This window comes from Fundulus heteroclitus, chromosome 15 (genome assembly GCF_011125445.2).
Source record: "Fundulus heteroclitus isolate FHET01 chromosome 15, MU-UCD_Fhet_4.1, whole genome shotgun sequence".
Taxonomy (NCBI): Eukaryota; Metazoa; Chordata; class Actinopteri; order Cyprinodontiformes; family Fundulidae; genus Fundulus; species Fundulus heteroclitus.
This window is the reverse complement of record NC_046375.1, coordinates 4,538,713-4,554,652: the sequence shown is the minus strand read 5'-3', so window position 1 is coordinate 4,554,652 and position 15,940 is coordinate 4,538,713. Positions and strand designations below refer to the sequence as shown.

Below are 15,940 nucleotides of genomic sequence, written 5' to 3'. Positions count from 1 at the left end.
TTTTACAGACGACGCCGATTATTGTGCAATTGAATTAATATGTTAGACAAAATAATAACCAGAATTATGTAACAAGCTTGTTGATGGCTACAAAAATTCTGACAAATATACAACTTGCTAATGGATATTTGACCAAGATTAAGGGTGGTGCATGTAAGCCTATTATATTTTAAAACTCCACGCTGTTTTATGTTGTGTTTTTATTTCTGTGTGAAAAGATTTGTCCAGAAAGGTCATTAAAACCATAAAATTAATATGGCATGGCCATTGTGAGTGAACATAAAAGTCTCAAAGAATGGTAATTCATAGAACACTGAGTTGACCGCTTAAAGAAAGCACTCAAAAACACAAGTTTTCTTTTCATTTCAGGTCAAACCGTCCTCGCCCTACCACCAAGACCATGGAGAGCACTTATTCTTCATTAAGTCTTTACAAACTTCTTAAAGAGAAGATCTGTCAAAGTCCATCTGTGTCCTGGGGCCCATCTTCCCCCGCTTATGCTCATCCATGCACCCGGCAAATGCCAGCAACCTCTAGGCCTGAAGAGGAGGGACTAGCCGAACCAGCGAAGCATGACCCGGCAGACAAATTCAGCCTCGCAGACCTCAAAGAAACCCTCCGAGCCTTGGGTGAGTCCTCTGAGGACTGCTGGCCAAATTCCTGCTCGGAGTGCCAGGCCTTTATTGATATGGGTAACCAACAAGCAACCAAACTGAAGCCGGATTCTTATATGGAGAGCTGGGATGCCTTAGAAGTATCACCTGCAGTCCATATTCCCCGGAAGAGAAGGCGGAGAGTGGAGGGGGTGTCACACAACCTCGGGGTGACGCCGGGCCCAGAAAGACGGAGAAAGTGCCAAATAGCAGACCTTGAGGCAACAGATGAGAGAGGGCAAAGAAAAGATATAGAAAGGGAGGAAATAAGGACTTCGTCTGAGTTCCTAAAGCCGGTTTGGAGAGTGAAGCTGCCTGGGGCTTCTCCTGGAAGTTTGCAGAGATCTCTCACAATGAAAAGCCATTTCGCCTCCTCACAGAAGGCTTTACCTGGAAACCAAGAAGTCGGTCTGACCGACTCTGACCTTTCTGAATACGACAATGACTTGTACTCCATATTAAATCTTAACACCGAGGCACAGACCAGTAAGACTATGGGCCAGAAACGCGAGGAGGAGAAAACCGAAGAGGCAGACACAAAGTCACCTCAGGAGGCCGCGGCGCACAGAGTGATGGGGAAGATCAAGGAGGTGGAGGGCATCCTACGCCAGGTCAGTCTTACCAGCTCAGATTGGGCCAAAGACTCCAGTGAGGAGGAAGACGGCCTCACTTTGGATTCTTCAGAAGCTTTGCAACAGGTTGCGTGCTGGTTGGAAGATCAGAACAGAGCATCTGCAGAAGAAGCCGAGGAGCTTTGTGCTCTGGGTGACGCTCAGAGTCTGGACCAGACCGGGATTATGAAGGCAGGAAAAGCAGAATGTCAAGATCAGACCCAGACGAGTAAAAGGTCACATTCTCATCACCTCACCTGTACTTTTCCTTCCCATCTCCCACGGCACAGTCAGTCAGGGGAAGAGGACATCTCCCCGGCGCCCTCCCCCACCCTTTCTGCTTCCAATCGGACATCAAGCAGCTTGGAAAGTCTGTCCCCCATCCTGTCTTCTCCTCTCACATTAAGCCTGACCGACGTGACTGGATGGCGAGACGCGGAGGTACCCAGGACGAACAAAGGTTGGACCAGCTCAGAAAGTGGGCTGCAGGGCAGTTCGGAGGCTAGAGGCTATGAACGGGTCATCACAAAGCCTGGAGGAGCTGGAAATGATCTTTGGTCTACAGAGGAGACGCTAACGAGGTCAACTCTACAGCTGAAGGAAGATTATCTGCTATCCTCTGGTAAAAAATGTCTAGTACTTACAATACTTCCCATTACTGTCATATGATTTTTAAGACTAAAGGAAAACTAATCTATCAGGGGGAAAAAACAATAACCTGGCTCCATCAGTACACAACCTTAAACTAATATTTTGTTTGAGCATTCAGTCTTTTGGTTTGGTTTTCAGCACGTCTTGTCTTGGTGATCTTTTCCCTCTCTAACTTGCAAATTTTCTCCATATCGGTCATATCGTGAGCACAGGTATCTCTTACTTGCAGCCCACCTCAGATGACCCAAAAGATTTACTGACATCTCCATATGAGGACAAATATGCATTTTGCATTTGTTTGTGACCCAAAAAAAGGTCAGCATCCGTTTCCTCAGGGCAAAAGGTTTTGAAGGTTTTAGCCAGGCCTTAATATCTTAAATAGAAAAGGCTTCTTTTATCGCATCCATTCTCTTGAGCCCAAACACAAAGAAACAGGAGATTGTTGTTAAATGCAGAACGTAAAAAAAAAAAGTCCTTGACTAAAATTCCTTCAGCTCCGTCAGTGCTGTTGCAAGGCTGACCTGTTTTTATTTGGTCTGTTTATCCTGACTGATACCTTTGCAAAACAACGCTTGGGAATGAGCAATTGTCAGAAAGACCCTGTGAGGACACCTGAAGAGGAGTCCAGTAATTGGTGGTGGGGGGTAAACTCAAGGAAGCTAATAGGCTGTAACTGGATCAAAATATGTAAGTGTAAGTTTAAGGTTGTGCACGCTTATTCAACCAAATTATTGTAGAATTGGGTTTTTTTTCCTCCACTTTTAGATTATTTTGTTTCTCTCACAAACAATTGCATTAAAACTGAATAACATGTACCATGTGTTCAAACCTGCATGGATTTAACTTATATTTAAGAGAAGAAACTGTAACTCAAAAATAAGAATATAATAAAGAAGGTGTTGCATTGTTGATCATCAAACAAGAATAAAACATTTACTTTTTGAAGTCACATTAAACGTTCTGGTTGGTGTTCCATTAAATGATTCTCACGTGCTTTAGGGAAAACGTCACCTTTTGAAAGCCTTTCCCAGCCTTCCAGGGTAGAAAGCGCGGGTGAAACAACGTGACTTTGACTTTTAATGCTTGATTACTCTGGTGAACATCAGAGGAAAGATCAGGACCATGCTGAGTCCTGACTGTCAGATTTACACATTGATTTAAAATGCAATGTTTTTAACGGCAGCCGGGTCATCTGCTCCGGTCTGGTGCCGCAGTCTCCTCTCGGTCGTTTGATGCTCTCACAGGACTGGAGGATGTGTAGCAGTCTGAGAATAATCAGCCCTTGCTGTTTGACATTCCCATCAAAGCGCGTGTTTGCCTGTGGGTGTGGGAGCACCTCTTAGGCTGGGGTCTGACCTGGATCAGACAAACAGAAAGCTGCTGGGTGTATATTGGAGGAGTGATTAAACATTTTCAAGGAGAGGACCTTTTGGTTTGGGTTTTTATTTTAGGGATAAACAATGGGTGCAGGTATCACTTTGATGTTTTTTAGGGCAAAGTTAATTGGATGCTCACATGAGCTGAAGGGCATCCGTGATGAAAATTCATCAGTGAGGTCCTGTGGAGCTCATTTTCTGTCTGTGTATTTGGGTTGTTTCCACTCAAACAACCTAATCCTAAGGACGTGCATCCAAACGCGGCACAGCAGAAGACCTTACTGCTGTTTGAAAACCAAAAGTACTACTATCAAAACTAGTGTGTTTTGTTGGGAAATAAAATACTTGTTTAACTACATTTGCTCCCCCGAAAATCAAAACAGCTGAACGGAAAATCTCTATGAGTGGCGATAACGCAGTTTCTGTCTTTGAGATGGTTTGCATCTTGTTGTCTCCAGACGAAGCCCTGCAGAGGCAGGAGGAGATCTGGCAGCAGGAGGTGGAGGAGTCTCTGTCTCGCTGCAGGTCTCTTTTTCATCCATCGAGACCGAAACACGTTGACTTCCTGCGCATCACCGCTCCTGACGACGACCTCGCTGCTTTTCGCTCGGCCACACCTCTCCTCCACCTGGCGGTGAGTCGAGTGGTTCTGACTACAACCATCTGAGATTTAAAAACGAATTTAGGAATTTAAGTCTGTGGCTCTCACTGTGAGATTGTCGAGTCAGCGATGAGGAAGTCTTCAATGTTTTTGAAGAAGCAAACAGATTCCCGTTTAAATAATAAAACCTGTCAAATTGTTTGCAGTTTTAAAATGTAGCCTAGTTTGTGCACACAAGGTTCAGCGTTTCTAACACTCAACATTGTTCTTAACAATCTACAGAAACTAACCTGCACAATGTTTGCAGTTGGTGCTTTTTAAGCTTTAAAAGCATAGCCAACAGAAATATAAGCCCTTGGTCGGAGCATTTCCATCATGCATCTGCAGTTAATTTTAAACTATAAATCATGAAAGAAAGATATCCTGTCATGTTTCTGTGCAACTATTTGAGGAAGACATTTGGTTTTAAAGCGAAAAAGATGAAAAATAATGTAGCTAAAGATTTTAAGTTTAATTTCAACATGTTGCAGTGATCACTTTATGTGTACACTGAGCAATGAAGTCAGCTGTAGCAAGGCTTCCATTGCTATTTCTGTCTTCTTTTCTGTCTGTTTAGTATGTATTTGAGTAAACGTAAAGACAATTTCGGTTATTGGTGTGAGTAAAATATATGCAGACCAAAGTGTGTGTGTCTCAAACTGCAGACAGTGGAGGATGTGCGCCATAAACAGCACTGCCAAGCAAATAGCAGATCTCTGTGCCTGTGCACTTTTCCACATTAGTGGCAAGAGTAGTTCTCCTGCAACAACAAAGGTGCCAGTTTGATTCCAGCTTCCTCCTGCCACATGTTCATGGCCCCTTGGGCAACGCTGCTGTCTTCCCCCTAAATGTATTAGCAAACAACTTAAATAAGATTAATTTAATGTCTAACTCTAACAGCCCATGTCTTGTTTTGCAATTTGTTATTGTGGAACTTGAGAGACAAAGCTTCACAATCAAGAGATAATAAAACAAACACTCAATTGTATTTACTCTTTAAAGAAGATCCATCCTGATTGTGCAACAGGGCTGTGGCACAATTGTTGGGTTCTGGGTGGAAGGAGGGAGGAGCAGGGAGGTTTTGCCAGAGCACCCAGTCAGCAACCCATAATAGAAATCAAAGACATATATTCCATAATTTATTAAGTGAAAATACTGGGATATAGTCAAGGCGGAGAAACCTTTGGCACTCTTTTTTTTACTCTGACAAGAAATCACACATTACAACAGTATAAAGGTTTTTTAATACATTCAGGTCTTGTTGCTTAATTTTTTTTAATGTTTGCATCACTCTTATCAGGGCCAGGAGCTTTCAGTAGTGAAAGGTTTTTATCCTTCTCTTTCATAGTTTCTGATACGTCTCACTATCTTTGTGGCTGAAGCAAAGACAACTGTGACCTGAAACAGCTGCAAATAGCTCAGATCTGTTGGGCTTCAGAGGAAAACATATCATATTTATAGCCATTTATTAAGAAATTATATTAAGGTAGTTGAGACTGTAAAATACTATTTGCAATCTACCATCTTTAAAATATAATGCAAAATACAATCAACGACCCCCCCCCCCCCCCCCCCCCCCCCACACACACACACACACATACTGATTAGTTCTAGAAAGTGCAGCACAATAAAGCCATGAAGAGTTCACATGTGAAGAAGTGTAAACATTGTAATGGAATCCACTAACACTGCTATCACTCGTATGGTCTGTCGCTAACCTACTGGCTGTAATAACAAGAAAGCAAACAAAGGTGGAACCTGAAAACGAAGACTAACTCAAACAAAAGTTAGATAAGAAAATAGAAGTTTACATTCTCAATTGAACATCCTGTGTTTGTATTATTATTTTTTTTCAGTTAGTTATTAGGAATGATTTCAAAGATAAACGTCTACACTGCAGAACAGGAGTGCATCCTTTTATCCTTTTAACTTTTACAAAAAGTTCCTTTCAGTTTCATTAAATTTTAAAAAATTACCTTTGGATTTTGTGCAGACATTAGATTTTTTCCCCCCGTCATTTTATTTATTTCTAAGGATCTCAGTTTTTCCGCTTCTAATTATTATATATATGTATATATATATATATATATATATATATATATATATATATATATGTATATATAAACTGGTCAGCTTTGCAGCAACACTGATGGAGCTGCAAATTACTCAAGGACTTTTTACGTTCCATATTCAATAGGCTTGTTTGTTTAATTTATAACTGATTTTTTTTCTTGAATCACGATGTGTAGTACAATATTTATTTAAGAAAGTAATTATGGATATATTCTATAGTTGCACAACATATTTATCTTCTGTTATTGTTTGATGCTTTGTTTGCCGCTTCAATCCTGATTTTCACTATTCACTAAAAAAATTTAGCAAATTTGGTTGAAAAAGCTATTTGCTTTTTGTATATGTTTTATATTTTGTTTGAAATGTCCCAAACAACAAGTCTGAATGTAGTCAAAGTTTGATTTTCAGTTTGAAATATTAAATATTTACTAAAATTGTTTATTAATTAATAGCAATAGCCTTAATTGGATCATTAAACACCCATGAATCCAACTAGTCATCTTTGTCCAGTGATCCTGCGTAGGTGGAGTCATGCCTACGCTGATCATTCAGCTGCAGTGAAGTCTGTGTTGGCAGTGGATTTACAGACCAAATGTTTAACAAGTGATCCCTGGCAGCCTTATTTGCCCTCCTTCTGCTGTGGGTGTGGTGCTCCTCCATCTGTTCTGCGTGACTACTTCTAGGATGTCGGAGTTGTGTGCGAGACATCCTCAGCTGGGGACACCATCTGTCTCGCATGTCTGTGCTCCAGTCTGCAGGGTGACGTCCAGGTGGTAAAATTATTACACCAGGTAGAGACGAGCCATAAAGAGAAAACAAGCCAGGGATCAGAGGCTGAAGCTGGGACTTGGACCGGGTTTTAACTGCGTGTGGCTAAGCTGAGTCACTCCAACCAGCAGCGCCATGGAAAGGGAGCTGGGAAATTTTCCATTACTTCTGTGGATTTCTCTCCCACTAATAGCTCATCTGAATCACTAGGAGCAGCTTCCACTTTTAAGTTTGGTGCACGAAGAAAAGAACTTGTGGAACACAGAAAGGATTCATTGGTTCGTTTTTTTTTTCCCCAAACTGGAGGACACAAAGGTTGGATAAGACTACTGACTGAAACAATTATTGCATTTAAGGTTGCAAAAATATTTTTATGCATGCCAAACGGATTACTCTTTCAAAGTCCATTTTTTTTTGCACTGAAATCTCCCACTGACGCAAATGGAAGAGCCACAAACTTTAAGTATCCTCACGGAGGAACAAAATGAAGAAATACTGACAAAAAAGCAAGCTGTTCATCTAAAGTTTGACAGGGATATGAACTTTGAAGATGCTTTTAACCCTTGGAATGGTTCCTTATCCTGCTTTGAACTACCCTTGGAAAGTGTTAACGTGCCTTTTATCGAAGAAGGAGGAACTCAGACAGATACAACAAAGGAGACGAGCATACGGTACATCTTAGAAGAACCGAAAACTTGGGCCGAAAGTCCTGAAAATGCTTCAGATAAAAAGAGTCGGATGCCAAGTCCTGATCAGATTGACATCGCAGCTGAAAACAAAATTAACAACTTCAAGAACATAGATCCAACAATGGATAAGTTTGCAATAAATGGATCTCTTTCCCACGAATGTCAACATGTTTCTGCAGACAGCACAGAAGCCGAGTGTAATGGTTTGTCAATGTTGAATAATAAGCAGGATGACGCAAATGAAGCCACTAAAGGTAATAGCAGTGCATATTTTGAGGAAGATCATGACCCGGTTTCTCATTTGGATTCCGACAACAAGGACTCTGACAAGAACGTACAACCTAAAACCAGACATCCCACAATAATTGTGAAGCGCACGCTTCATGTTGTTCAAGAACAGGAACCAGAGTTGGAGGATGCAGGAGATAAAGAGAAGGGAGAAGATGCCTGTGAACGCCCCCCTTCCAGCCCAAGTGAGGTTTCAATGCATATCAATAAACAAGCTGCTACTTATCCACTTGGGGCCACTCTGACCAGAGCCACATTCTCTCCAGGCTCCCCAACAGACAAACAGGCCTCAGCTCTGTTCAGTGGTCTGAGGGTCCTGAGGAAGGGGGTGATTGGACCTGAGCAAGACGTGCTGACTCAGCTCAAACAGTCTGCCCAGGAGGTAAAGAGTCCAATCGTCATAGAAAAGCAAAGTGACACAAAGGCCCCGGGAGGCTTTCTGGGCCAGATTTCCCTGTTTCTGAACAGAGAAAATTTGCCGGGTGATAAAGAGGGCGAAGACTTGGTGACTGAACCACGTTCGGATGAAATCAGAACCTCACTGAATGAAAATGAGGGACGTCCAGAAAGTAAGAGGACAGAACTTCGAGCCGAAGAAGTTACAAAGGCTTCGGAGTTAGTTGAGCCGACTAGACCTGTGTCCAGCGCGGAAGCAGCTTTTGATGCCTTCAAGGCCTTTTTCACTCCGAAACCTCTGAAAAAAGACTCCGCGGAGAGGACTGACCTGGAGGCGGCGAGGAAGAAGATAAGAAATGATAGAGATGTGCTAAGAACGCTTTTTGAGAGAACCTCCAAAAAGACACTGGAGAAGAAAGACACATGTGATGAAAGAGTAAGGAAATATCAAATACAACGTTTATGCTGTGTTTTTTAACAGTAAAAAATTTAATTTTATAGTAAAATCATAAAGAAACTCTTGATAAAAGCAAAACAGAACAGTTTTAGAGAAATGCTCCAGAAAATCATTTATTGGATAGTTGTGTATTAGTCATGACAAAGTGCACCGACTGCATGGTTAAAAGCCATATGTAGCTGTTGGTGGTGGTTAGCGGGAGAACACTGCAACTAAAAATAAGTACAATTTTCTTGAAATGAGTGTATTTGTCCTTGATCTGAGCAGGCAAGTTTAAATGATCTGCCAATGGGATAAGATTTTTGCACTTAAAATAGGAACAACTCATCTCCATCATCTAATTTCAAGTGCATTATATCTAATTATCATATTTTAGAGGTAAAAATACTCATTCTATTGGCAGATCATCGTATTTACCTGCTCAAAATGAAGGACAAATACACTCATTTAAAGAAAATGTAACTTATTTTTAGTGCTCTTTTTCCAGCGCAGACACTGTAATTTAAAAGTCAGAGTAACTCTGTGGTTGATCTCTCCCCAGTCAGAGACGCTCACGCCAGGAGAAGGAGAGGAAAAAACTCCTGGTCGTCTACAAGCCGTGTGGCCGCCTCCAAAGGAGGAAAAAGTTGGCCTGAAGTATACTGAAGCGGGTACTGACTAGTCTATGATATTGACATTTTTGCCTATTTTATATCATTTTAAAACTCTGTTTGCTGAGGGTTAGTATTACCAAAGGCAGCCTGAATCATGACCAAACTAAGTCACTGCTTGGGATCCCCAAAGCCAGCCGTAATCCCTGCATAATCGCTTGGATTTTTACCTAATGTGGCTCTGAAAACTTTATTTGCTGTCTTTTGTATAATCAATTACATTAAAAAAAAGCTAACGTTTCCTTTTGCCTTTGTTAAAATTAATTAGATTTCCTTCAGTGTTTCATTGCTCGAAAACTTTGATCAAATGTCAACATCAGTAGGATTATGAAATGTTGTCTAAGCGAAGGTGAAACCGGGCCTCTTTGTGCACACCCACATCTCTGTAAACACAGTCAAAAGGCGACGGTAGATATACTCTCTTATTTACCTTTCAGTAACTCCAGTCGTCCATTAACAGATGAGAGTTTGCTTTAGCAGTTTCCTTAAGATGCCTGTCCTAAGCAAACTTAGTGCTCGGAGAAAAGGTTTATTTCCATATGATCTTAAGGAATCTGCTGCAATCATCTGATCACATCATTGAGACAGTTTCATTGTTTAGTTTTTTTCCCCCCCAATAAGTACAAATTCAAACATCCCTTTGAGGATGTAGAAATTCTAAGTGGTTTAACTTCCAGGCATCTAAAGCTGTTTTTGTTGTTGTCATATGTTGTTTCCTATTAGAGCACCAGGCCGCTCTCCTGCAGCTGAAAAGAGAATGCAAACAGGAGCAAGAGAAGTTACAGGTCAGTCTGAAGGTTGAATGACTGCATTAAGGTTTTCTACTGTAGCTCATGTAATGAAATACACAATTGGATGAAGATATCTTGATTTTCAGGATTTTCTGAAAGTCTTGTCCCCCTACTATTAGAGGTTCAGTTCAGTTTGATGTATTTTGCACCTAATTACAACAAATGTCATCGTACGGTACTTTATAAGGTCCACTTTCATACCTGGTTCAATTTTTGTTCAAATCAATCCAATCCATTCAAATCCAAATGACTGACTGATTTATAATGTGTTTATATTCCCAGAAGGGACATTAAAAATCCAGTTATATAGTCACATTCAGAATTAAGTTCCTACAATCCAATATGGTCCTAATTAAAGTTCAGGAAAAAGCCAACTATGCATATAAAGCCAGTGGTACAAAAAAATGTCTAGGGAAGATGCATCAAATCATTGACTTAGCAGAAGCCATTCCTTCTGAGCAAGCAGGTGGCGACAGTGGTAAAAAAGAAACCTGCAGCATACCAAACCTGGGCTAAAATTAAGCACACAGAGTTAATGGCAGCAATGACTCGGCTAGGGACTGCATCCAGAAAAGAAACAGTCTAACTGAGATTCTGAGCCGGCAGTACTATCTATCGTCTGGAAAACAAAGGTTAAGTTAGTTTAAACATTAGGTACATAAAGATTCACTCTAGAAAATGTTCATTCGGGGCAGTGTCAGAGGATCCTAAAACAAGTTGCACAACACATCCTTGTGAGGAAATATTGCAATTTGTTCACACTATGACAGAAGGTAGTACAGGATCAAGAGTATGATGCGATTGCGATTAGGTCTGTGAACATTTTGGGTAAAGCTAGTTAAAAGAGCACTAATGGCTACATTTAGGTCCTAAATTATTAAGGTCTACCACTATAATGACATTTGCTGTATTTAACACTAAGTTGTGTTACATATTTGGTGACTAATCTTAAAATTTAGAGTAAGGGCAGAGATGGTGATCTTTAAATAAATACTCTATAAAAATGTGTTGGTGTTTATATGACATTTGTTTTTAACTTTATTTTGTCAACAACAAGTTTTCAATACATGCTATTTGACTTGATCTTAAAAATAGAACATCCATGATTTGATATGATAAAATATAGACACTTTTAAAACTTAACATGAAATGAGCATTTACTGTGTTATTTGTTGATTTTTTTTCCCCCTTTGCAACATAACTGTTGTTTTTACTGGCAAGATCTCTCTTCATTTCATATTGATTTTTTTCTCAAAAAAGGTGAAAGGAAATTGCTTGGAAAAGATGACAGATGAATACATTAGGTAGTGGTTCGTGGATTTTAACTTTACTTTCAGTTCAAAACATTTTTTACCACAACAATCTCACAGCAGCTTCAGGTCTGAGAAAATTAGATGTGTCATTGCTGAAGTAAACAATTAGTCTTTAAGAAGTCAGACAAAAATCCCCTTTATACACTGCAAAAATAGAACTAAAAATAAGAAAAATCTTCTTGAAATGAGAATATTTTTCCTTGATTTGAGCATGTAAATAAGATTATTTGCCAATGGAATAAGATTTTTGCACTTAAAATAGGGACAATTCATCTCCATCATCTTATTTGAAGTGCAGTATGTCTAATTATCTTATTTTAGGGGTAAAAAGACTCATTCCATTGGCAGATAATCTTATTTACCTGCTAAAATCAAGGGCAAATACATTCATTTCAAGAAAATTCTACTTATTTTTAGTTCTCTTTTTGCAGTGTATGTTCATCATGCTTTGATGTTCACTATCATGTTGTCCAGAAAATCATGTGTGATTTTTACCAACATTATTTTCAGGAGGATTATGAGTTTCGACTCTGCAAACTGAGGGAGGAAAACAGAGCGAGTGTAGATCGCCTGGAGCAGATTCTTGCTGAACTACGGGCCAAGGTCTCCCAGGTTTGGAGCCACCATCCGGGGGGGCTCAAAGATGCTGCTGTTTCCACAGCAGATGACTTGTTACACAAATCCTTCCGCACTGTCAGCATCCAGACTGACCGAGAGAACTTCATCAAAAGTCTTGAAGATGGTGAGGTTAACAAGACAGCCAACTCAAACCTTCAGCAGCAAATGGGAACCCCCAAAAAGCTGGACATGGCTTCCATCAGTCTCAACCTGTCTGGTCAGACAGGAGACGTTGTGTCCTCTTCTTCTTCAGCTTTGATGTTACTTCAGACTCTTCCTCCCGGAGAGTCTTTACCGCAACAAGGTGCTAATTGTCAGAGTTCGCAGCCAACCAAACAAGACAGCCTTTTGCCTCCTCCACCACCACCTCTGCCATCTTTGTCACTGCCTCCACCTCCACCTCCACCTCCGCCCCCTCCGTCAGCACTAGGTGTCGCTCACCCACCACCTCCTCCTCCCCCAGTAGGGGGTTTCATTGCTGAAAAACCTCCAAGGAAGCCAGCGGTGGAACCTTCCCGAGCCATGAAGCCTCTTTACTGGACCAGAATTCAGATCCAAGATGACAAGTAGGTTTAAGCAATAGGGCATTGATAAAAATCTGATGGCACTTTAATTAAAGCTAAATTTAACCGAGATGTATATGGCCTAAATGACAGACACGACAAACGTAATCCAGGATTTTCAAAGAATATTGTTATACCATTTACTATCTATCTATCTATCTATCTATCTATCTATCTATCTATCTATCTATCTATCTATCTATCTATCTATCTATCTATCTATCTATCTATCTATCTATCTATCTATCTATATATATATATATAGATATATCTATCTATAGATATAGATATCTATATATATCTATCTATCTATATATATATCTCTCTATCTATATATCTATATCTATATCTATCTATATATATATATATATATATATATATATATATATATATATAGATAGATAGATAGATAGATAGATAGATAGATAGATATAGATATATATCTCTATCTATATATCTAGATATATATCTCTTTCTATATATCTAGATAGATAGAGGTGTGTGTCTAAAGCGAGAAAGAATAAAAAGAAACTGGTATAAAACATATGGAAAACCCTTTTTTTAAAGTTATTATGACCAGCTGATATGCTTTTCCCTCCTTTAGAAGCTACTCGTTGTGGAACGTCTTAGAGGAACCACACATAATAAACGCCAACGAGTTTGAGGATCTCTTTGCTAAAACAACAACAGTGGAAAAAAGAAAGCCGCTGTCAGAGGCTTATGAGAAGAAAGCCAAAGCCAAAAAGGTATGAAGCATCCTTCATAAGCAAAACACAATTCAACGTCCTGTGCGTCTGTTTTATTTAAGATTTACTCAGTGAAACTCTTTTCACCACTAGATGGAGTCAATAACCCTATTTTTAGGGACCAGTTTTGTCTCATTTTGTCTTCACACATAGTCGGATCAACTAAACATCAATTAAAATCCTAGTAGTGATGCCAGGCCCTAGTAATTGTAGTTTTAACTTTGATAACTACAAGAGTTTTTTTTCTAATTGTGACCTGCATAAAAGCACCAATTGCAATCGTTTGTCCAGATAGTTTAATTCCTCACTTGTTCCGTTATAAATTTTAAAGCAGACGTAAACAGAGTGTAGATTTTCACTGACGCTACAATAACAACTACATACATGAGATAAAATAAGAATCATGATGTTGACAGAGCCAAGGGACATCATGTAATATGATCTGTGTTTCTTCTATTGTGTGTAACTCTCAGTACACTCTTCACTAATGCCTCACTAATGGTTTCTGAAGGTCAGGTAGTCATGGTAGCTCTATTTGTTTATAGATCATTAAGCTGCTGGACAGCAAGCGCTCTCAGGCTGTGGGCATCCTCATATCAAGCCTCCACCTAGAAATGAAGGATATTCAGCAAGGTGCGTGGATTTTATTCATTTAGATGTGTAGCAAGAAGCATGACGACACAGAAAAACAGTTTTTTTATCCAGTTAAGGCACAGAAATCACAATAGGTTTAAATACCAGCTACATAATTATATACAAGGTAATATTAAAGCAGATATACAATTTTTAGTCAACCAAATTTCTGATAAGAAATGAGACAGGGATCTCTCAGATGACAATAAAACATTGCAAAGGTTTTAGCTTCATCTCCTTTCATTGAAAACTGGAATGTGAAAATTGTTAATATCCTCCTCAGTAATCAAAGGAAAAATCTAGTGTCCACTCATGGTTGGATGATTTATCTTTGGTGATGAGCTCCAAGTCTTTGAGGTGGGACAGCCTACTTGGCATCACCTGGATTTTAATCTATGAGATTGAATTAACTCTGGTCAGATCTCTCCAAAATGTTAATTTTACTTGTAGTCAGAAAAATAAATGCTGGTAAAAACTAAAGACTGCATTGAACCTGAATGATCCTTATGTGTGTATAATTTTAAACTTGACTGTAATAGATTAGATTTTTGACATATATATTTTGAATTATTGTTTTGTATTATTATTTTAGTAATCAGTTTAGAAATGATCAAGACTAACTGAAATACGATTTTGTTTTTAATTGAAAGAGCAAAGATAATCTGCCTAAACATGGTTATGGGAGTAGCAGCATAATCAACAATTGTAGTTTGGAAAAATAAAACCAAAACACATAAATAATGCAAATGAGGAAGCATACTTTATGTGGGAAAGAAAAAAACTGAGGGGGAACATTATATTAATGGAAGCAATTATAGCTAATTATGTATAAATGGAGAGCAGCAAGAGGAAATAGCAAAGTGAAAAAAAGTGGTCAGCAAATTTTCTGCCAGCTCAAGTTAATAAGCTGAAAAACAAGTTTGAGGACAAAAAGCTAATTTTTAATTTAAGAACTGCTTTTTGTGGATCTAAAATATGTTAATTACAGCTTTTGCTCCTTTTCTGTCATGTAAAAATGCCATTAAATTTGCCCTTGTATTTTCATGCTTTCAGCTGTACTGACTGTGGATCATTCTGTGGTGGACCTGGACGCCATTGAAGCACTTTATGAAAATGTTCGTTTACACAAAAACCTTTTCTGAGTTTTAACAATGTGATCAAATACTCAGAATTGTTTGTTTTTTTTCACACGTGATTTTGCTGTGACAGAGGGCTCAGCCAGATGAGCTGGAGAAGATCAGGAAACACTACGAGTCGTCCGAGGAGGAGGACGTTAAACTGTTGGACAAGCCTGAGCAGTCAGTATACTTAGTGTACATTCATTTAGTGGTTAGACCAGCCATCTTCAGATGAAATGGATTAAAAATATCATAATTTCCTTGAATGTTGTCCAGGTTCCTGTATGAGCTGTCTCAGATTCCAGGCTTTGCTGACAGAGCATGCTGCATGATCTTCCAGTCAACCTTCACCGATGGGATTGCCTCAATTAAACGCAAGCTCAGCTCTGTCTCTTGTGTCTGCAAGGTCAGCAAAACATCTGAAAAAATTCTTAAACGATTCTAAAAAATAAAATAAAAAAAGAAGCCCCAAACTCAGCCCACCAAAAGCTTCCAGTCACATGAGTGCATGTTGTTTAAAGGTTCTGCTGGAGAGCAGCGGTGTCAAGGAGGTGATGGGACTGGTGCTAGCTCTGGGGAACCACATGAATGGAGGCAGCAGGATCAGAGGCCAGGCCGACGGCTTCGGTTTGGAAATCCTTCCCAAGCTAAAAGATGTCAAGAGCAGGGTGAGTGGTGATATCTGTAGTTGAACGGTGAATTTTTTCCCCCTCAAGGATTTAACTCGGTTAATACGTCTTGAAGCGAACTGTAAAAACATAAATGTATCTAGCATGACTTCAAATCGCTCATCATTGTTCTTATTTGCCTTGAACTGCTAATACTGAGGGAGAAATGTGGCATAGAGCTTTCCAACTAAGTATGATTTTTATACATCAAACAGAATAATTCAATTTCACACACTCA

General features: G+C 39.4%; 1 protein-coding gene across 2 annotated transcripts in view; it reads left to right on the top strand.

Annotated features, from left to right (window-relative positions):
- Nucleotides 1–15,940, top strand: part of fmn1 (formin 1) — a 28,157-nt gene that overhangs the window by 1,771 nt on the left and 10,446 nt on the right. The window contains exons 2-12 of one of the 2 annotated variants that reach the window (XM_036147242.1): nucleotides 370–1,886; nucleotides 3,750–3,925; nucleotides 9,144–9,252; nucleotides 9,976–10,037; nucleotides 11,867–12,540; nucleotides 13,142–13,283; nucleotides 13,829–13,916; nucleotides 14,970–15,031; nucleotides 15,126–15,214; nucleotides 15,311–15,440; nucleotides 15,556–15,702. In XM_036147242.1, coding sequence (XP_036003135.1) covers nucleotides 401–1,886; nucleotides 3,750–3,925; nucleotides 9,144–9,252; nucleotides 9,976–10,037; nucleotides 11,867–12,540; nucleotides 13,142–13,283; nucleotides 13,829–13,916; nucleotides 14,970–15,031; nucleotides 15,126–15,214; nucleotides 15,311–15,440; nucleotides 15,556–15,702 — 3,165 coding nt within the window. In that variant the 5' untranslated portion in view covers nucleotides 370–400. Of the gene's footprint in view, nucleotides 1–369; nucleotides 1,887–3,749; nucleotides 3,926–6,376; nucleotides 8,582–9,143; nucleotides 9,253–9,975; nucleotides 10,038–11,866; nucleotides 12,541–13,141; nucleotides 13,284–13,828; nucleotides 13,917–14,969; nucleotides 15,032–15,125; nucleotides 15,215–15,310; nucleotides 15,441–15,555; nucleotides 15,703–15,940 lie in introns of those variants that run through there. The other variant, XM_036147243.1, reaches the window with a different exon arrangement.